Source organism: Branchiostoma lanceolatum, chromosome 5 (genome assembly GCF_035083965.1).
Source record: "Branchiostoma lanceolatum isolate klBraLanc5 chromosome 5, klBraLanc5.hap2, whole genome shotgun sequence".
NCBI lineage: Eukaryota > Metazoa > Chordata > Leptocardii > Amphioxiformes > Branchiostomatidae > Branchiostoma > Branchiostoma lanceolatum.
This window is the reverse complement of record NC_089726.1, coordinates 23,050,882-23,073,616: the sequence shown is the minus strand read 5'-3', so window position 1 is coordinate 23,073,616 and position 22,735 is coordinate 23,050,882. Positions and strand designations below refer to the sequence as shown.

General features: G+C 44.4%; 1 protein-coding gene across 1 annotated transcript in view; it reads right to left on the bottom strand.

Annotated features, from left to right (window-relative positions):
- Positions 1–8,655: 8,655 nt before the first annotated feature.
- The window catches only part of LOC136435756 (uncharacterized), a 23,495-nt gene continuing 9,415 nt past the window's right edge, over positions 8,656–22,735 (bottom strand). The window contains exon 2 of the mRNA XM_066429453.1: positions 8,656–15,311. Coding sequence (XP_066285550.1) covers positions 9,430–15,303 — 5,874 coding nt within the window. The 5' untranslated portion in view covers positions 15,304–15,311 and the 3' untranslated portion in view covers positions 8,656–9,429. The remainder of the gene's footprint in view (positions 15,312–22,735) is intronic.

The window sequence follows — 22,735 nt, the reverse complement described above, 5'->3', positions numbered from 1 at the left end:
ATATTGCAGTGTTGTAAGTTGAAAGTGATGATGAAATGGTACAGTCAATATATATGAATAGAATAAATCTTTATTCCATATCATACACATTTTGAAAGACATAGTACATGTACATGTGACTTTTCCGCACCTAGCAGTGGTGCAGTTTTGGTGCAGTGCACTCTCCAAGCTGAGGAGTGGGTCTGGCTGGTTTTTGACGTGTTTTAGGTGTTTTTATCAGGCTTTCTATTTTGTCCCCTTTTCGTTATGTCGCCAACCGTGTTGAACAAAAATGCCTAAACTGAACGCGTTAAAAACCAGCAGGACCCACACCTCTGCTTGGAGAATAGTTTATTTATTTGACCTACATGTACATTTATGCAAGGCCATCTGTGACCTGACACTGTCCCATGTCTCATGAAATGCAGTGGGTTAACAAACTTTCCTTACTAATTATGCAAATTACCTCCTGATTTGCATAATTAGTCATTGATTATGTAAAGCACCATCTGAGCTCTCTACATACCAAACATCACGACGATCTGTCGACCCCTTCTCACGTTATTCATGTCCGAATGTCAAAACAAAAACACCCACTGCAGTTCTTAACAAGCTGCTAGGGGGCCCAAATTTACAGAACTTACTTTCAGTGGCATGAACTATCTACCACACAAAAATCATGACCATAGCACTTTCAGAAAATATGCCCCTAAATTTTGAAGCTCCGCTGCAGTACTTTAGGTACCCGCTAGAAGGCCCATTATCGAACTTGACCTTCCTTTCTGTAAACCCTACCCATCCACTAAATATCATACAGATCCATCAACAGCTTCTTGAGTTATCCTGGCGACATACAAATACACATCCACACAAAGCCCGCTGCAGTACCGACGGAAAATACCAGGGGAACCATTTCTGAAATTGACCTCCGTTTTCACAACATCTACACACCTGCAAAAAATCATGAAGATCCATCAACGTTTCCGTCACTTTTTTTGCCTACATACAAACACAAAAAAATGCAAAGTCCGCTGCAGTACTGTTGAAAAACGCAAGGTGAACCATTTTCGGACTTGACCTTCCTTTCAACAACCACTGCACACCTACCAAAAATCATAAAGATTCATTGAAGCTTTCTTGAGTTATGCTCCTGACATACATTCAGACCCACCCAACAGTTTTTTCAACCGAAAACATAATCTTCTCCGAGTACAAGTACTCGGCGAAGATAAAAAACCTCCTTGCTAGATCTATATCAAAAACGGGGAAACAATGGCCCAAAAAGCTGATATTTGATAAGAGCAAGGAGGTTATATGTAGACTTTTGTTTTGATATAATAATTCACCAGGTTGTATTTTTTCAGCCAGTAGGTACCCATGTGAGTAATGAGGCTGTTGTATCGCACTCGAGGCACCTCCTCGAACACGGGACCCCCATTTTTCTGCAGTACGAACGTTTCATAATGATATAAGTACAAATAATACACTTAAATTATTCCCTTATGTTCGTTCGTGATACTCTCACGACAAGTTGATGATGATGATTCCCTTAGCTGGGACAATATAGTCTACGACTACAGTAGCTTACATTTCATTAGCTGACCCAATGCATAGGAGGGCGAGTCAATGGAGTTCAATAAAGTCAGAAAGTAATGCCATTAATATAATAGGTTCATTACCTTCGTCGAGAAGGTTATGTTTTCGTCAGCGTTTGTGTGTGTGTCTGTGTGTCCCACGATAACCCAAGAATGCCTGGATGGATTGTCATGATATTTACTCTGTGGGTAAGTCTTGATGAGACCTGGAAATGATTAGATTTTGGGCCCCTAGCGGCTTGCCATGGTACTGCAATGGAACTTCCGGGTTTGATATCTCGTGTTCTGGACATGCCATGGTCATGATTTTTTAGTGGTAGATAGCTCTTGAAGGGAGAGTAAGTCGTGTGGGTTTGGACACCCTAGCGGCTATTTTGGAACTGCAGGAGCCGATGTTAAATTTGTTTCAAACTTTAAAAGATAATAACTCAAGAAGGTGTTAACGAGTCGTCATGATTTTTGGTATGTAGATAGCTTGAGTGATACATAATCGTATGATATTTATGCAAATCGGGGTCTGATTTGCATTATTAACGAGGAAAGTGCATAAACCCGCTGCATTCCATTATAAGTTACGTAAATGTGGACATTATTAGCCATAAATCGTGCAAATGAGGGCCTCATTTACATTATTTATGAGAAATGCTACAACGTCCCTCTTTGCTAAGATAAGTCATTCATACTAACCGTTATATGCAACTTGTGTTATTTGGGTAGAGAAAAGGATCACTTGATATAATTCATGCAAATGAGGACTAGATTTGCATAATGAATGAGAAACATTTCACTCGAAAAGGCTAACATCAATCGACGAAGGTATGAGGTCGTGGAACTTTATTTAAACTTTTGAACTTTATTCAATGTTTACAACATCGCAGGCTGAGACAGCCTGAATTGCGTTGCAATTCACAACTTTTACAACTATCAACACGTCATCATTTCATAATAAAATTAAATGTTAAAATTACACAGTATCACAGAATGAAGGTACAAATGACACGATAACATGAATTATCTCAAATCTGCTACCAATCTAAAAGAACATCGTATACATATTAAATTGTGATGGGATCGCCGCGCGCATGCGCGCGGTAGATCCCAAGTAATTGGCCACTCGAGCGGGGACAAGCTGGACCGAACCAGCCTCTCGATTTTAAACCATCGCCAAAACTCCCAATCACACCACCTATCCTCCTGGCCATCTACTCTAAACGATTTTAAACCATCGCCAAAACTCCCAATCACACCACCTATCCTCCTGGCCATCTACTCTAAACTAGATCTCCAGAACACCCTCGACCTCGCCTGCTGGGCGGCCTACCTGATCATGTTCTTCAGCTTCATGCGCGCGTCGAACCTAGCTGCCCCCTCCCGCGCAAAATTCGACCCAACGAAACAATTATGTTCGGGCGACATTTCCCTCATGGCCAACGGATTGGTCATCCGAGCTAACTGGTCCAAAACAATCCAATTCTGGGAACGCACTATTGAAGTTCTCCTCGCCGCCATGCCCACTCTGCCCTGTGGCGGCCTACTCCAAGCTCCGCTCCAGGGTTCCTGCGCTCCCTACCGACCCTGCGATTTCTGTCCTCTCCCAAGGTGCCACCGTTCCAGTAACGAAACCCAGACTAGAATCAAGATTGACCCAGCTCATAACCTCACTCAACCTTCCGCCTTCCAAATTCTCACTCCACAGCTTTCGCAGGGGTGGGTGCACCTGGGCTTACTTGGCTGGCGTTCCAAAAGAGCTCCTCTCCCGCCACGGTGATTGGCGCTCTGACGCCATCTCCGTCTACCAGGCTCTCCCTACCTCCTACATGTTCAAAGTGACCTGCAAAATGCATCAGCTAATCCAGGCAAATTCTTCCCCTCCCACTTCCTGAATTCTACGCAAATTCTACTCCTCCCATGCATAAACCCTCAGTCCTAAACTCGCTGGAAATTTGCATCTACATTCAAGCCTAGTAGGCTTCGCACCCAGTTAAGTGCGTCTCCTAGTTATATAGTTATATTTTGTTTAGCGGGCTCATACTTTGCTCCTAAATCTCTATTTTACTTGTTGTTAAATCAAGTGTTTCGCACACTTACGTGCGTTCCCCTGCTGTTATATTCAGTTATATTCCGTTATATTTTGTTTAGCGGACTCATAATTCGCTCTTAAAACCTTTCTTTTACTTGTTGTTAAATTAAGTGTTCGCACACAGTTACGTGCGTTCCCCAGTTATATTCAGTTATATTCAGTTATATTTTGTTTAGTGGGCTCATATTTTGCTCCTAAAAATCTTTCCTGTACTTGTTTGTTCGCACCCTGTTACGTGCATATCCTATTTGTTATCTTGTTGTTGTTGTCTTGTGGTCTGAGTGTTGGCGGCCTTTTTTATTTTTGGCGGGTCTTGTTACCCATCCGGACTTCGTCCGGAACTTAAAACCATATTAAAAACTGTACCGCCAACACTCAGACTCAGACTCATTTTATTGTATGCATGCCCGGTTGCGAGGGAGGGTAGTCAATTGTGATGGGATCGCCGCGCGCATGCGCGCGGTAGATCCCAAGTAATTGGCCACTCGAGCGGGGACAAGCTGGACCGAACCAGCCTCTCGATTTCCCTCCCAACCGCACCCTTCTTAACATACCTTCTTACCGAGACATTATATATTATATATTGTTATGTTACTCAACAGTGTAGGCGGGTCTTGTTACCCATCCGGACTTCGTCCGGAACTTAAAACCATATTAAAAACTGTACCGCCAACACTCAGACTCAGACTCATTTTATTGTATGCATGCCCGGTTGCGAGGGAGGGTAGTCAATTAAACATTAAGAATACTATGCAGTATTGAAAGTCAATAGTGTCCGCTTTTTGCTTATCATTATTGCATGATTTTGAGCGTTCTAGGAATGTCTCTTTGTTCGGCTGAGCGGTATTTTGAAGGTTGATGTTCGTCTAAGTTGGTATGGAGTGTCCTCGGACTGCACCAGGAACTGCCGGCAGGCATGTGTGTCGTCCGCCACCACCCTCCCGAGCTCACGCACGGATGCCTCGCGTCTCCAGGGTCGGCAGCTAGTCGTAGGAGATTCCAATAATCCTGCAACAGGTTTTCTGTACTTTCTCGACCTCGTCAGACAGTCCACGAGGCAGTCCTCCCCACACCGGTGAGGCGCCGGTACTCTAACACCGGCCGAGTGAATGTAGTGTAGATCTGAAGGAGAACATCCACTGGCAGCCCCGCTCGCCTCGACAGCCGCAGGTAGTGTATACGTGGTCTTACTTTGGACAGCATATAATCAACGTGGAGACCCCAGGACAAGTCATTAGTGACGACCACACCGAGGAGTTTAAATGACGAGACTCTCTCTATCGTTTCCCCGTTAAGTGTGAGTTGTGGGGGTATGAGAGCCTCCCTACGACAGCTAATAACCACGTCTTTGGTTTTTCCTACGTTTGCTGTTATACTAACGTAACATGACCAGTTTACGTCCGATTTATTCAAAACGTTATTTACCCTAAAACCGCGCGGACAGAGTCAAATGTTTAACCCATGGGTAGAAATATCAGCTCTTCTAACAAGAAAATGCATGGTCTGTAAGTTTTTCTCCGCCTGTTTAACGCCGTGCGAGCATGTATTTATACTGGGGTATTTGGTGTACAATTGTGCTAGGCTTACCCTTTATCGTCCACCTCAGTATTTTCCCTTCTAGCGCTATGCTTGAAGAACATAGACCGGAAAAAAAATGCACAGTAACTGTCGAACGTAGTCTACAGACAAATGACAGTAAGTCACTATGTTTGTCCCTCCGCTTGCCCGACGCGGTGGAAGAAAACAATTTTTGTATTGTGAATTTCCCCGAAATCAGCAGCACGTGGCGTTCACGTGATAAACGCATGGCCATGATGTTATGCCGTGTTATCTGAGCGGGGGTCGCTAGGTTGTATCAAACCTTCCTAAAACTGGCAAGAGTTTCAGACCTCGAATCACCATGGATAGTCTGCATATCAAAGAAATGTTTAACGTCAGCTACTTTTAAAATATACTAGCTATCGTGTAAGTTAGGAAAACATGATGAAATACGCGGTGTCGAATTACATATGAAATGCGTCATGCATGACACTTCCGTGCAACTTGTTGTTACTGGTTCAGGAGTTTATTCTGTTATGTCGCTGGACGTAAACCCTTTTAAATGTTTTGTATAAAAGACAGAGATGCCTGAGGATCATACTTATGACGTTCTTTGTTTCTTATGAGAACAGGCTTTGGCATAATACCCCGCGACATGTGGACATGACCCAATCTGGACGTTAACTACTCCTGCACGTAAATAGGTCATGTTACGTTGTATGATTTGGCCCAAGTGTCGACTTCTGTTATGGCAGCTTGCATTTGACCTGGTAGCGAACCCATTGGGAGCTCCGTGTTAGTCAGGTCGTCCGCGTACTTAACAGGGGTTACATTGATCGGCATACCTCTGTCGAGACTGTTCATGGCAAGGACAAACAGCGATGGCGAGATGATACCACCTTGTGGTGTTCCAGCTAGCACTGGTCGAGGCGCCGAAATACGCGATCCCCACTTGACACGCTGCACACGGTCACTCAGGTAACTTCTCACGCAGCACCACAGGTCCCGTCTAGCCCCCATTTGTGCCAGACTATGCAGAAGACTACCATGGTCTATTGTGTCGAACGCGCGACTAAAGTCGACGAACGAGACATGTACGTCCATTTTCGGCTTGCTGTTGAGCGCGTTATGCCAGGTTTGCGTTATCTGAGTAAGGGCTGACACAGTCGATCTCCTCGGTCTGAAACCATGTTGAGAGTCATGGATCAGGTGGTCAGTGTCCCTCTGTAACAGCACACGGACAAACGATTCTAGGACTTTACCCAGACAGCTGGTGAGGGAGATCCTTCTGTACTCTTCAGGGCCCTTTGGTTTGGTTGTCTTTGAAACTGGAACAACCAACTCCGTCTTCCACTGTAAAGGGAAGATACCCTGTTGCAGACAGCAATTGTAGACATTACATAGCACGGGTGCAAGTTCCTCATGGAAGGTGGTCAAAATCCATGTCGGTATGTGGTCATCATCGGTAGCTCAGGTTTTTGTATGAAATCTAACGGCACATATCTTCTTGAGACTGAAATATCTCAATTTGTTGTTTAGGTTTTTATAAGCGACTAGGTTGATTTCAATGTGACCACATCGATCATTATAAGAGTCTAAAACCGAATCCATCCAAAGCTTCTTCAGGTATGCTGTTCACAAATAAATGAACAAACAAACAAACTAGAAAGGCTGACATTTACTCCCTCCTCCCCATGCACGAATGGAACACGTGTTCGATGGCCAACGGCAAATTCAACGGGTCGAACCTGAGATCGAACGTTGAACGAGGATAGCACTTTTGGCATGTTTTTTTGGTCTGAAAATAGGCCCGAAAGTCCCCAAAATGAGTCGTTTTGAAGTGATGTATACCAAAAATGTGATCCAAGTCCCATGGGCACATGTTCAAAGTACCCTTGTACCAAATTTCATGTCATTAGGTTGAAAAAACGGCACAGGAGCCCAAACTATACTTTTCATTTTAAAAATTGCCCAAAAACGTCAATAAAAGAATTTTAAAGGCCTATAAAACAAAAACTAGAGTTCCACGACCTCATACCTTCGCCAAATGATTTTAACCTTTATGACTGTCGCCCAAGGAGTGTTTCCCATCAATTATAAATCATAGCAGTTGATCGTCTTCACCCAAATAACAGAAGGTTATGCTAACATTTATCATTTATGCAAATGAGGTCCTTATTAGCATAATCTGATTCAACGATGTTCACATTCACATAACGTTAACTTTCGACTGCAACAAGTACGAAATTGCCATCATTTTCCTGTATCGAATTATAGTAGTTTCTCATTAAGTATGCAAATTAGGCCTACAATTACATATTTTTTTTATCTGTCAACATTCCTCTCTTCCTCAGTTACAAATGTCAAATATTTGAATATTCAAATCATGGAACACAGTGGTTTTTAAAATTGCCTCATTAATCAGGCAAATTAGAATCTGATTTGCATAATCATCGTCCGACCATACAAAATCACGTAAGCTATCTACATACCAAAAATCATGACCACCCATCTATTCTCGGCGAAGGTAATGAACAAAACGCATGGGGGTATAGTCCACGTCCATGCCAAATTTCAGGTCATTTTCCCGACTATCAAATGAAATAAAAAGTTGAATCAATTTGAAGATTTGCCAGCAGAAGGGCGAGAAGAAGAAAACGTGCCCCTTAGCCAATAGCAAATGGAACCTTAGATAGAACATGGAACCGTGATTGAAGTCCTGTAGGGACATGTTCAAGGTACCCTTGTACCGAGTTTTAGGTCATTAGCCCGAAATATAATTTTTGCAATAATGGCCGTTTGGTAATGATTTAAGCTGCATTACATGTCGTTCATTGCGCGTGTGTTCAAGCAACATGACCTCAGGTAACCGGAATGGAACACGTGTTCCTTGGCCAACAGCAAATGGAACGCGCGGAACCTAAGATAGAACATGGAACGGGGAAAGGATTTAGGAATTTTGGTCCGTTTCTGGTCTGAAAATAGGCCCAAATGTCCCCAAAAATGCATCATTTTGAAGTGGTGCATACCAAATCTTTGGTTGAAGTCCTGTTGGCACATGTTCAAGGCACCCACGGAGTTGAATCGATTTAACTGAAATGGCAGGAGAAGGAGAAGAAACCTGAGAAACTGAAACGACAGGAGAAGTGGAGAATGAGAAGAAACCTGATCTGACAAAAAGCAATATATTTCACTCCACTTGGTATGGGGAGAGAAACATAATACATAATACAAATATAACAAACAGACAGGCAGACACAGAAACGGCACCCAATGCGATGAAGGTAATGAGGCATCCACGGCCCTGCAACAAACGAACACTTTCCCCAGGAGCGTCACGACGCGTCGTCTGAAAACATACAGGACAAAACTGATTCAGGAAACCCTAGGATAGGAGACAACTCATTTAGTAATCTCCCTCGCTTATACTATTCAAGCCAAATAAATCGAGACCACATCACGCAAGGTCACACGAAGGATTTTAAATCATAAATAGTTCTGTCAACTCGAACACATTTTTTTAGTAATGGTAAGCGATCTTCAACAGTCTTTACTTTTAAAATCTTCTTAGAAATCTTCTTAAGGGAATTATTTCATTGCAGTGCAGTAGATGGTTCACTGCACACCTCCTGTGATTGTTTTAACGGCAGAGAGGCAACATTCATGTAATATTTTCTAAGCTAACGATGATCATGTTCTGTAAAGTAAGGTGTGAAAACATCTGTTAATAGTTTGCACAAAAATGTTGTAGTTCACTGAAATAAATGGACGTCTTTCATTTGGTTTGTTGGTTTCTCAAGTTGAATACTCCTCCTGACCTTATCACAGACACGTCTCCGAACACTAGTCAGGTTTCTTCTTCTTGTGATTTATTGAGTCTTCGATCGTCTCTTGTTTCTTTGCTTGCCGAAGCAACTACGTGTCTTCTTCATCCGTAGATACCATGTGTTGTCAAACATATACACCAATTGGAATGAAGAATCTACTCGTAAGACGAACCTTTCTCGTCATTGTGGAAAAATACTGAGTTCGACTAATTTTGTGTATGTTCAAGCAATACTAGTAACTGTTATTTTGGTTGGTGGAACTAACCGGTTCTTACGCCGGAATCATGCAAAACCTATAAAATCAAAACTGTAACGTTACATGTCCTCTAGATTTTTTATCAACGTTTCCGACTTTCTTGAAGTTAATTCTGGTTCACTATTAATCACATGTTTTAACAGGTTCCTAAGTCTATACTATGAGATATTTGACTCTGCTAGGTAGGTACTGCAGGCTAGTATTGAGATGGTTGTCAGACAAGTCCAAGTGAGCTAGATTTGTGGTTCCAAAGAAACTGTCCCGAACCACCCCTCCGTCTCCGAGCATGTTCCTGCTGAGGTTCAACGTCTTCAGACGCGGGGTTTGAGAAAACACCTTGGGAGTGATTTTGATGATAAGATTGTTGTTAAGGTGTAGTGACTCCAGTGAAGGGGGCAGTGGTATTGGGATTTCTCTGAAGTAATTCTCCGCCAGACTTAAGTACTTCAGGCCCACGCTGCCTTTGAGATTTTCTACATTGGCTGTTTTCTCTGATAGAAGATTAGCCTGGAGGTCGAGATACCGAAGAGACTTGGGCAGATTTCGGGGAATCGATGTCAGGTGATTTCCGGAAAGTTGGAGCTGGTGTAAATGCTTCAAATACCTGAAATCCAGATCCACGATTCGGTCGTCATAGAGGTTATTGCTGGAAAGGTTCAGTGCAACCAGCATCTGCAGGCGGAAAAATATGCTCCCGGGGATTGCAGAAATTGCGTTGCCGGCCAAATTCAAATGAATAAGACCTTTTGGAAGATCAGCTGGCACGGTGACTAATTTATTGTTAGCCAGATGGAGATACTGAAGACTTGAGAGTCCACCGAATAGTCCGTGGGGAAGGGCCTCTAAGTTGTTTTCTGAAAGGAAGAGTTTCTGTAAGTGAGGCAGGTAGAGGAATGTCTCGGGAGAGATCGTTGTTATTTTGTTGTTTCCCAACCGTAAGACCTCCAAACTCGGCGGGAAGATCCCAAGTAGTGTATCCATGTTGTTTCCTTGAAGATAGAGTGATGTTAGATTGACGAGTGACGTGAAAGCTGCAGGGTGAAGACTTTCACTCGTCAGGTTGTTTCCCTGGAGATACAGACTTCGTAAGTTTGGCAATCCCACGAAGGCTTTTTCCCCTGCGGCGCTGATTTCATTACCGTCCAAGTACAGGTACTGTAGAGCTGTCGGCAAACCTGTCGGCACTCTCCTGAGTCTGTTCTGAGTCAAGTGGAGGTACTTCAAACGTGACAGGCCAGAAAATGATTCTTCCATGATACTATCATCCACCAGACGACAGTTGTCGAGATACAAACTTGTGAGGGATGACACCCATAGGAAAATATTCTGCGGAATTCGACTGATGGGATTGTTGCTGAGCAAGTAAACTTCTAGTCGTGGGTGAGAGAGTCTCGGGACTTTGGTTAAACCGATGTCGCTACAGCGTATTAACTCCTCGTAACATCCGCATCCGGTTGGACATTTGGAGGGCAGCATGGGAGAAAATGGCACCGTAACAACGTGTGCTGATGTGGGCAGGTGAAGAAACGACTTTCCTTCTTTCCGTGCGGTGGATATACTGGGTATCGCACCAGTGACTGTCGGTGTCGTATCATGTGTAGCTATGTGTTGTTTGAATCTGTCTGTCGATGGGACTTCATGCTGTTGAGAACCAAGTTTACTGTTCTCCCGGATATTCTGTAAGTCACTTTCAACATCGCTGAACAAAATTTGTTTTTTTGAGGTTCTTGCGTCAGGCTTTACGACTTTGTCAACTTCTTTCACTCCTTCAATCGAGGCGTTACTGCTGTTTACTTCGTTCGAAGTCTTCGCAGATGAACGATTTGCTGGGATCAGCCCGGAACTTTCTTCCTGTGAACTCATGGTGCGGTCGGGTGATTTTTCCTTGCTCCCTGGCATTGACTGTTCAATTGCTTGCGTAAAGTTGGGCTGCCTGTTCGTCGTGTGATGATTGGTAACATCTCCGTATTTCACTCTCACTGTTTGCTGGTCCCGCCTGCCCGGGACGGTGATGCCAGCAGGCCGTCTCGCTGTGCGCGGAGTCAGTCCCGGCCTGGTTGGTGCAGTTGTGTGGACTACAGTATCCTGTGAACTATCTGACCTCTGAAGAACCGTTTCGTCACCCACCACTGAAAACCCCTCGTTAGAGAAAAAAGGTTTGTTTTTGGAGTTGTTGACACTTTCAGTTGGCTCGATGGGACGAGGAGGAGAAGGTTCAATGTTGCCACTCAGGGAAGCCAGAAACACTTTCTCCGTCAGCGGTTTGTTCTCCGACTCCCGACCTTTATCCACTCCCCTTCCTGTTGCTATGAATGGGATCCTCCCACTCATTGTAGTCGACGGAACACAGTTTTTACAAGATCCACTCTTTTGCGGTCTATTAGAACTATTTTTCTCTTTGATCGAGGGTAGATCATGTTTCTCGACGCCAATACCTATTTTATCGATGTTTGGATGCGGTGGTAGTTTTTTTGCGTCGGCAGTTTTTTCTCTGTTTTTTGCAGTAGCTCCATTAGTTCTGAGTGGGGGTTTAGGGACTGGCGTAGTCTCGATGTGTACTGTTGTTATGTAGTCCTTGATAACCCCCGGCGGAGTTACTGTTCCAGCGGAAACCTGAGGTGCCCTGGTGACTGGGAACCATACGACACGTGGAATGGTGGTAACCTCGGAGGCTTTATCTGATGTCTCCGTACTTGGTAGTAGTGTCGCCGTGGCGTACGTGCTCTCAACTGGTGTTGTAGGCATGGGTGTGGAAATCCCCGTACATATGCCACAGGCAATTTCGCAAAATGACTGAAAGCCGGGGTCATTAATGGCATAAACAGCTGTACTTGTCTGAGACCACTGTGTACATCGCACTTCCCCATGATTTTCAATTTTGATCCCTCTCGCGTTAAGCCACTTTGTCAGTACGCAGAAATCAGCACTACACTCTAGCGGGTTGCCATGAAGAACAACAGACGTCAGAGCTGGCATGTCCGACAGCATTCTGGGGTTGATCGTTCTTAGACCACAGTCAGTCATTCGTAACGTTCGCAGACTTTCTAAGCCTCGGAAGACGCCAGTCTTAAGATTGTATATCCAACTATTGTCTGACAGAACTAGTGTATCCAAGACGGCCAAGTTGTCGAAGGCCCCCGGCTCCAACACTTTAAGCCCGAGATCACTCAAGTCGAGGAATTCAAGGCTGGTAAGTCCTTCAAGAGAGGTTCGCTTCAAAGTCCGGATGGAGTTGCCACGAACATAAAGTTCAGCGAGGTTTGGAAGTCTTCCCAGTTCCTCTGGAATAGTCGTTAAGTTGTTATAGGCGAGGGAAAGTCTGAGCAGTTTCTTTAGCCCATCAAACGCGTCACGTTTAATGGTGTTCAGACCGACGTCTGATAAAACCAGGTCACGAAGCGTCCGGAAACTTTTGAATGTTCCTGGTTCAAGCGATTGTATGGTGTTTCCCGACAGGTCCAACATTCGTAAACTATAAGCTAGCCGACTTAACTGGAGCGGGATTTCTGACAGCTTATTATCTGACAAGTGAAGGATCCGTACGTTGTCCAAACCCTTCAATGCTCCTTTAGAAATACCTTGATTGGTTATCAGATTATTCTGAAGGTCAAGTCTCTGAAGGTTTTTCAAGTTTGCAAAGTCTGTGTCGGAAATATTCCTGATGAGATTGTTGGCTAGGTTGAGATATACAGTGTCCGGAGGCAATGGTGAGGGCACAGATCTGAGGTTAGCGTGGCTACAATCCACACGCTTCTCAATTTTGTAACACTGACACTCCATGGGGCAGATGTTATCGTCACTGACCTCAGATATTTGAGGAATAAAGATGGAATCCTCGATGAGATTGGTGATGACCACAGGCACTTGGGACTCCCTCGGGCAGATGAACTGGTTCTCAACATCCCGTACGGTGTCCCCGGCGACAAAGCGCGGTGTCACGCACGTCAGCTGACGGACATGAGCGATGTAGACAACGCGGTGCAGCGCCATTTTCTTCAGCCAGCACAGACCTCCATCACAGTGCCAGGGGTTGTTGTGAAGGCTCGCTGCCCGTAGTCTAGGCAGCTGTGGCAGTGTGTCGTTGGACAGACTTCTGAAACTACAGTCGCTCAGATCCAGGACTTGGACATTGGGCATTGTGGAAAAGGTCACCGAGCTGATGTAAGACAAATTCTTGTTACCGCCTAGGAGCAGCTCGGTAAGGTATGGGGTGTACTTGAAGGTGTTGTGTTGAATGTTAAGGAGTCGCGCACTTCTCATGTCCAGGTAGGTCAGTTGAGGCATACCGAGAAACGATCCGTCGGTCAGCTGTGTGATCGGGTTCCCTCGGAGGACTAACTTCTTCACCATTCCGACAAATCGAAACCCCTTTATCGGCAATGCCTTGAGTCTATTGTTAGCAAAGTGAAGTTCTTGTACACTGAAGAGCCCCATGAATGAGAAGCTTGTCAGTTCCTCCATTCCTACACTGTTTAAATGCAGCTTCCGTAATAGTCCTAAGAGCCGAAAATTCCCTGCACGTATGTTTCCCAGGGGATTATTTGACATATCTAACTCCTCAAGTTTGGTGCTCGGAGGCATCTGTTCGGCCAGTATGTAACTGGACAGCATGTTGCTCGATAAATTTAATTTTTTTACGAACGGCAACATCGCCAGACGGCCCTTATCAAAACTGTCTGATGTTAAGTTGTTGGCACTTAAGTCTAACCACGTCACGTACCTAACCCGTTCAAATTCCTGTCTGTCTATCGTCGTAAGGGCGTTGCCTCTCATCACCAGCTTGTTGATCTGAGGCGGAAACGACGTGGGCATCCTCCTCAGGTTAGCATCGGGACACTCAACCATCGTCGTGTTACAGAAACAACTGTACGGACATTTCTCTATCGCAGCTTGGGCCAAACTGGTGTAATATTCACTTAGACGTTCCCCTTTACAGAGGTAGGCTATGCTGGCGTTCAGCACGGGCACGCTCTGCAGATATCCGGGGCTGGCGCACCTGATGTCGTACCTCTGCAGGACGTTGACATCGGTGGTGTCCAACCAGGTTCTGAATTCACACATGCTCGGTCCGCACGCGAACGGGTTTCCGTTAATGGTCAACGTAGTGAGAGACTTCAGAGATGATAAGATGTAAGTACCGGCCGACTGGAAAGCGCAGTCGGCGAGCTCCAGATGAGTCAGCTCGGTCAAATTGGCAAATATGGATTTGTCCACATAGTAGAGATTTCTGTTTCCAGACAAGAGCAGAGTTTGAAGCCGAGGAGTCTTGTTGAATGTAGCCTCATCTATCCTGGATATGTTTGCCATCCTCATGTCAAGTAGCTGAAGGTTTGACAGTTCTGCGAAGTCGGTGGCGGAAAGCGTGTGTACAGGGTTACCGTTCATAAACAGTCGGAGCAGGTTAGGGACGTTCTTAAACGCCGCGCTCGGTACCTGCGTGAACAGGTTATCCTCAAGATGAAGATCATGGAGGCTGAAGAGCCCAACGAACGCTTCACTACGGAGGAAGTTGAGCTCGCAGTGACTTAGGTATAACCGTTCAAGATTCTGCAAAAAGTAAAAGGTTCTCTCTCGCACATCTATCAGCGGGTTACGAGACAGATCGAGGTTTCTTAGGCTTCGGGGAATGTAGTAGGACTGCCTCAGTAAGAAACTATGAGTCAGCTTATTCCCTGACAGAAAAAGTCCTTGTAGCTTCTGAAGACCAACAAACCCGAACATGGCGACAGTGTCAGATTCCAGCTTGTTGTCTTCCAGCCTCAACAGCTCCAGGTCGGGTACTTGGTTGAAAGCCAGTCCCGGTAGCCTGCTGATCCCGGTGTTTCTTAAGTCCAAGGTCCGAGTGTTCGGAGGGATGTTGGTCGGTACAGCCTCTAGTTGTCGTCCGACGCAGTTGACGAGTCCCTCCGCCTGACAGGTGCACGTTGTTGGACACCCTGTTGCTGTCTGTCCGCACACCTGCAGCAGCGGCAGGAGCACCAGCATCACGACTCCAACACCGGCCCAGCGGCGGGGAGACAACTGCATCTTGACTGCTGCGGAGGGGAAAATAAGAAAGCATGAACTACAGTTCTACGACCCCATACCTTCGCCGACTGATGTTAACCTTTTCGAGTGGCACATCATAAATGTTTTCCATTCATTATGCAAATAAGGACCTTATTTGCATGAATTATGTCAGTTGATAATCGTCTCTACCCAAATAACAAAAGTTCTTCAAAGTATGAAAGTCCTATCTTATCAAAGAAGGCTATTGTAGCATTTCCTCATATATTATGTAAATGAGGCCCTCATGTCTGATAATGTCCACATCTACTCAACTTCCAAATGCTGCAAGAATTAAATCCACACCATTTGCCACTATGGAGTTATAGTATTTTTCTAGTGATTATGCAAATTAGGTATTCATTTGCATACTTGATATCTATCAATATTCCTCTCTTTCTCCGTTACATATGTCACATATTTGAGAGTCCTATAATAGAATGCAGCAGATTTATAAACTTTCCTCATTAATTATGCAAATTAGGTCCTGTTTTGCATAACAAGTATACGATCTTGTCAATCATCATTTCAGGTATCTACATACCCATCTTGAATTATTCCCTTTCAAAGTTTGAAACGAAATAGGCTCCTACACAACTTACTCTCCCTGCCACGAGCTATCTACTACTTAAAAATCATGACCATAGATTCAAGATTTATTCATTGCACTTCGTAGTGAGATCACTGAATTACATTCAATGGAAAAATAACAAAGTAAAAGCTTTTACGACTCACAAAATTGCACATGTCGTAGTAATGGTTAAAAGTTTCACGATTATTCCACATTTCCCCTTACACGGAATGAATAACACAGACATGTATTCCACTGAAATGAAATAATGTGTATACATAAATTGCACATCGTTTTTTCCTTCAATTGACTGAAAACAGGGGAGTGTTGACGGCATTATATAAATACTACTCATTTCTTTATTACTCATTTATTCGTCAAATGTACATGAGCAGGGAGAACACAACTGCATTCCCTCTGAATTGAGTACCATTTGTTACAGTCTTCATTAAAATCCTCATCGATCAGGAAGGATTGCTGCTGTCTCTTAGTTCTGGTATAGGGAACAGTGATATTGTTCCTCAGTGTTCTTCCTGTGGCAGAGTGTCTTTGAGCAGGAACCAGGTCGTGCAAAGGATGGTCAGTTCTCAGCATAGCCTTGAACAGAGTCACAGCAGCAGCTTCTCTCCTCTCCTTCAGGGAGGGCAGGTCTGGTACGGAACGCCTGCCACCGGTAGCGGCTGTATCTGTTTGTTCTTGCTTTGGGGCAGTTCAGTTTCTTGCTGTTTCTAGTTACGCGGCCTGAGGCCTGGTCGGTGGCAGCCAGTCTCTGTACTCAGACACGAACAATGCCCTTGCAAACTTGAGGCAGAGCTGCTCCCTTCTCTCTGCAAGAGTTACCAGTCCAAGGCATTGCAATGCACACGGGTAGTTCCCTAAAATGACACGGCACGCCCGCTTCTGGATTCTTTCCAGTTTCTCAGCTTGGGTTTGTGTCAGACTAGCTAGTCCAGAACACGAGATATCAAACCTCTGAAGGTAGTGAAGTTTCGCGGCAGTACCAGAGCAAGCCGCTAGGGAGCCCAAAATCTAATCATCTCGAGGTCTCAAAAAGACCTATTCTCGTACTAAGTATCAAGACAATCCATCTTGGGTTATCGTGTTCACACACACACACACACACACACACACACACACGCACACACACACACACACACACACACACACACACATACAAACACACACACACACTCAAACACACGCGCACACACACACACACTCGAACGCTGACGAAAACATAACCTTCTCGGCGAAGGTACTTATCCGATTTGAAGAAACAGTTCTCGTTATATAAAACAGCCATTTTAATCCAAAACTGCTACTATTGTCATGTTGAATAGACGGCTAGAGGGTTTGGATGAAAAGCGGCTGTTTTTACATAATGCTTCGCGTGGTCTTTATAAGATGCGTAAAATTGACGTAAAATTCGGACGTAAAGACCAGTTGCTAATTAGCTCTAAGTAGAATTCATATGAGTTTCAAAAAATCCGTATGAATACCCTGTCCCCTGTATCGACTATCAGAAGATCTACTGATGGGTGATTAGACACACCCCCTTCTCTACGGAGATATCAAATATCATCAATACTTAAGTCGTGTGTCTTCTTTGTTCTGTGGCGAGTTCATTCCATAGCACTGGTCCCAGATATTTCAGACTGCTCTTCACTAAAAGATATGTGTTTGTTAATGTGGAATGTTGAGCATGTGATGGTCCCGTGTGCGAGCTGCTAGGCATCAGTGCGCGTTCGTGTGGTGGAGACATCCACCTAAATATATTTGGCAAGTAAGGCGCTACTTTGCTGTGAAAAAAAGTGCCTTGAAAGCAATTACCAGCATGCTTAGGGGCTTCCGCTTGGGTAGTAAGTGGTTCCATACCCGCCTCCACTAACAGGGTTTCGGTAGGTACACGGTCCCGTAGTGTTCTGCCAGTGATGATCATTGCTGCTCGATTGAACAACCTGAGCAAACCGATTTCAAATTGTAGCAGCTTCAACTTCCACAACCCCTTACATTCGCAAACGTTTTTTTCATAACTATACAAGTTATGCTCAAATTCCTGTAGCTTTCCAAAAACTTACAGGTGCCACAGATTTATTTCAGTTTCAATTTTCTCATCATTTAACACAGTTCTCGTTAATCATTCAACCAATACCCTCATCTACACAATTACGATCTTCTCCACCCAAATTACGCCTGTTTTAAGAATGAAAGTCCTGCTCTTACACGGAAAGTTGAATGAGGGCAGTTCAATGAGAAAAAACTATAATTCCGCTCCATTCCATAACAGGAATTTCAAACTTTAACTTCAAATTTGAAGCGTCACGTAGGTAGAGAGCAATATTGATAGATATCAATCATGCCAATGATGATCCTAATTTTCATAATCAATTAATAAATGCTATTAAATTTTATGTTAAATGACTAAAATGTGTTTGGCAAAATACTTGCGGCGTTTGGAAGTTAGGCAAGGTGAACATTATTAGACGTACATTAGGCCTTCTGCGACAGGACACAATGTAGAATGATTAAGAAAAGTGTTACTTGGATATAATTATGAAAATGATATCTCTTTTTGCATCATTGATGGGCAACTAACATGATATGTTATTTTCTTCAAGTTCCTTCTGGTAACGCTACCTAATATCACGACAGTCTTCCGTTACGCTGTTATACCACGACATCGCAGACATCACTTGCTACGTATACTGAAAACAACGCCGAAGGCTTCTGGCAGGATGATCCTGTCAGCAGTGGGGAAAATGGTACTGCTGACAGGATGATCCTGTCAGTAGTGGAAAAATCTGCATTTCTGACAGGATCATCCTGTCAGCAGTAGAAAAAATTGTACTGCTGATAGGATGATCCTGACAGCAGTGCAAATTTTTCTACTGCTGACAGGATGATCCTGTCAGTAGTGCAGATTTTTCAAATGCTGACATGATTTTCCTTTTTTTTTTAAAGAGTTGTTGGCATATGCTACTGTAGCAACGGATATTGGTGTTTCACTGGCTATCTTACAATTTTAACTGTATTCATCTGGACGTAAACCGATGCATGGGATAGTGGTAGTTTGTCTCGAATGTCCTGTTAACCGCCAAATTTCAACATGCGTTAACGTATAACGCGTTCCGAACGTTACATCGAGTACATGTCCAGATAACTCCAACCCTATATAGGCCTACCTAATCTGGAATTCAGTATAGAACTATAGTATAGATTGTCGTTAGGCAGGGCGTAATAGGCCGGGCGCTCTACGGGGCGGAAGGCGTTTTCCGCTGTTTGGATTATCTTTGGCACCCGGTAGTACATGTAGTTTGTCGCGGTAGTTTGCCACAACGATCCCGTGTAAAACTCCTACCGGGCACTAGAGATTATCACTGCGGAGGACAGTCTCTTCAGCCTTGAAGAGAGCCTGGCCAATCCACGGGGTCCGCCTTGAAAAAAAAAAACATTGGACGTTAAAAAGTGGACCCTGGAGCGTTTCAAATTCTAAGAATTGAACCTTCTGAAAGGGCATTTCCTGTGTGTTTGAGAGAATTTGAGAGGAAAAATCAGAGACAAAGTCAAAGTGAGCAGTTTTTTCTTGGATTCTAACCTCTGTGGCCTTGCTGTTGATGCAAATACAAATAAGTCCGCCTTGAAAAAAAAAATCTTGAACATTGAAAAGTGGACCTTCAAGCCTGTGGGGGGGTTCGTCCGAACCCCCCGAACCCCCCCTGGCTACGGGTATGTGTAACCCTGAACTTGAGTGACGCGTATACTTTCCTCCGCCGTGATTATCTCTAGCGCCCGGTAGGAGTTTTACAGTTCTACACAGGATCGTTGTGCCTATTGACTTGACGTGCAAGTAACACTAACAGCCGCTCGTTGTCACAACTCGGACTCACTTTGTAATGCTAATTACCTTCGCGACGAATGGTTTCGTCGAGAAGGTTATGCGACGGTGCTTGTCTGTGTGTCTGTTAGTGAACAGAATAAGTCGAGAACGCCTGGATGGTTTGTTGTCGTAGTTGGTGTGTCGGTGTGTATGTGTCAAATCTCAAGATGATTAGATTTTGGGCAAAGTGTTTTGCATAATTAACGAGAAAAGTGTAAAAATGTGTTCAATTGTATGCTTTACTATGCGTTCTGGTTGGGACGTGTGGGGTGTATTGTTTCAGGGGATATTGATGGGGTCACAGATGGGGGGCAAAGTTGGTCATGAGGGGTCAGGCGGGAGACGTCAGTTATTGGGAAAAATTGGCTATCAGCCAGCTGTATTCATTGGTGTGGAATGTGGTGGACGAGGCAAAAGTCAGATGTCGGAAGGGGTAGGGAAAAGGTATTAGGAGAAAGTGGTGTGGAATTGGGCGGGGGGAGACCAAAATTGGATATACACTGCCTTACCTCGGGGAGAACCAGCAGTACTCGTGTGTCACAGTATGGGAAAAGGACGTTGTTCAGGGTAGGTGAGTTAACCATGTTATATCTAAGAAGGAAGAGGCGATTGACAGGAAGACCAAGGTTGCGCTGGGGCATGCCCTAAAGGCTTTAACGGCATTGTGAGAATTATCCTGGCGTCACTGGTAAGAAATCGATGAATATCGCTATGACTTTACGAAGTGAACGGGAAAATAAGACGCTACACTGACATTTGAAAAGAAAACGTTTATATAAAGAAGCCGTTGACAGTCTACCAAGCTGAAGCTAGCCCTCGATTGGGCCTTCGATTCACAGCCTTCGTTTCAGCCCTCGATTCGATTTTGCCGCCGATTCAGCCTTCGATAAGAGGGAATAGACAGAACATAGCAACCTATTCAGTTACCGATTCGAAAAACCTAGAATCTAGGCCAGCTCTCTTACAACGAACACAAAAGGCAATGCAAGGCTCAACTAGTACCAAACAAGGAGATATTTACTTGCAAATAATGTCGGAAAGGACATAATATCACGAAATCGGCATAAAATAATAGTGACAAGTGACAAGGGACACTGGCCCTCGATTCGGCCGTCGATGGGATTTTATCTAGATGTGGCCCATGAACTTGAAATAGTAATTAGGATACGTTGAGATCTAGAGTACTTTATGCAAGTATCTAATTCATCTGGCGCATGGCCGGATTTGATGAACGAGCCACAGGGGGTCTAATCAAGCCCCGGTGAAGCTAGCCCTCGTTTCGGGCATCGACTTGCCTGGGAAAGAAAGGCTTGCTGGACGGCTTGTAGCGATTTCTGCTGTTTAGCTAAATGTTGCCCATGAATTTGAAATAGTAATTAGGATACATTAGGATCTAAAATACTTTATGGCGCATGGCCGGATTTGATGAACGAGCCACAGGGGGTCTCATCAAGCCCCGGTGAAGCTAGCCCTCGATTCGGGCATCGACTTGTCTGGGAAAGAAAGGCTTGCTGGATGGCTTGTAGCGCTTTCTGCTGTTTAGCTAAATGTGGTACATGAATTTGAAATTATAATTAGGATACATTAGGATCTAAAATACTTTATGGCGCATGGCCGGATTTGATGAACGAGCCACAGGGGGTCTCATCAAGCCCCGGTGAAGCTAGCCCTCGTTTCGGGCATCGGCTTGCCTGGGAAAGAAAGGCTTGCTGGACGGCTTGTAGCGATTTCTGCTGTTTATCTAAATGTGGTACATGAATTTGAAATAGTAATTAGGATACATTAGGATCTAAAGTACTTTATGGCGCATGGCCGGATTTGATGAACGAGCCACAGGGGGTCTCATCAAGCCCCGGTGAAGCTAGCCCTCGTTTCGGGCATCGACTTGCCTGGGAAAGAAAGGCTTGCTGGACGGCTTGTAGCGATTTCTGCTGTTTAGCTAAATGTTGCCCATGAATTTGAAATAGTAATTAGGATACATTAGGATCTAAAATACTTTATGGCGCATGGCCGGATTTGATGAACGAGCCACAGGGGGTCTCATCAAGCCCCGGTGAAGCTAGCCCTCGATTCGGGCATCGACTTGTCTGGGAAAGAAAGGCTTGCTGGACGGCTTGTAGCGCTTTCTGCTGTTTATCTTAATGTGGCCCATGAATTTGAAATAGTAATTAGGATATATTAGGATGCGCCATAAAGTATTTTAGATCCTAATGTATCCTAATTACTATTTCAAATTCATGGGCAACATTTAGATAAACAGCAGAAAGCGCTACAAGCCGTCCAGCAAGCCTTTCTTTCCCAGGCAAGCCGATGCCCGAAACGAGGGCTAGCTTCACCGGGGCTTGATTAGACCCCCTGTGGCTCGTTCATCAAATCCGGCCATGCGCCAGATGAATTAGATACTTGCATAAAGTACTCTAGATCTCAACGTATCCTAATTACTATTTCAAGTTCATGGGCCACATCTAGATAAAATCCCATCGACGGCCGAATCGAGGGCCAGTGTCCCTTGTCACTTGTCACTATTATTTTATGCCGATTTCGTGATATTATGTCCTTTCCGACATTATTTGCAAGTAAATATCTCCTTGTTTGGTACTAGTTGAGCCTTGCATTGCCTTTTGTGTTCGTTGTAAGAGAGCTGGCCTAGATTCTAGGTTTTTCGAATCGGTAACTGAATAGGTTGCTATGTTCTGTCTATTCCCTCCTATCGAAGGCTGAATCGGCGGCAAAATCGAATCGAGGGCTGAAACGAAGGCTGTGAATCGAAGGCCCAATCGAGGGCTAGCTTCAGCTTGGTGACAGTCTCTAAGTCCCTTCTGTGGCAAAGTAGGGTTCGTGACATAAGTCCCCTCTGAGCGCAATGTGTTGGTTTACATGTTATATTACGCAACTTGTATGGCCGTAAAGCCAATAAAGGAATAGTATTGTTGGAGACAGCATGGGAATACCGAGCATGTCTGTGT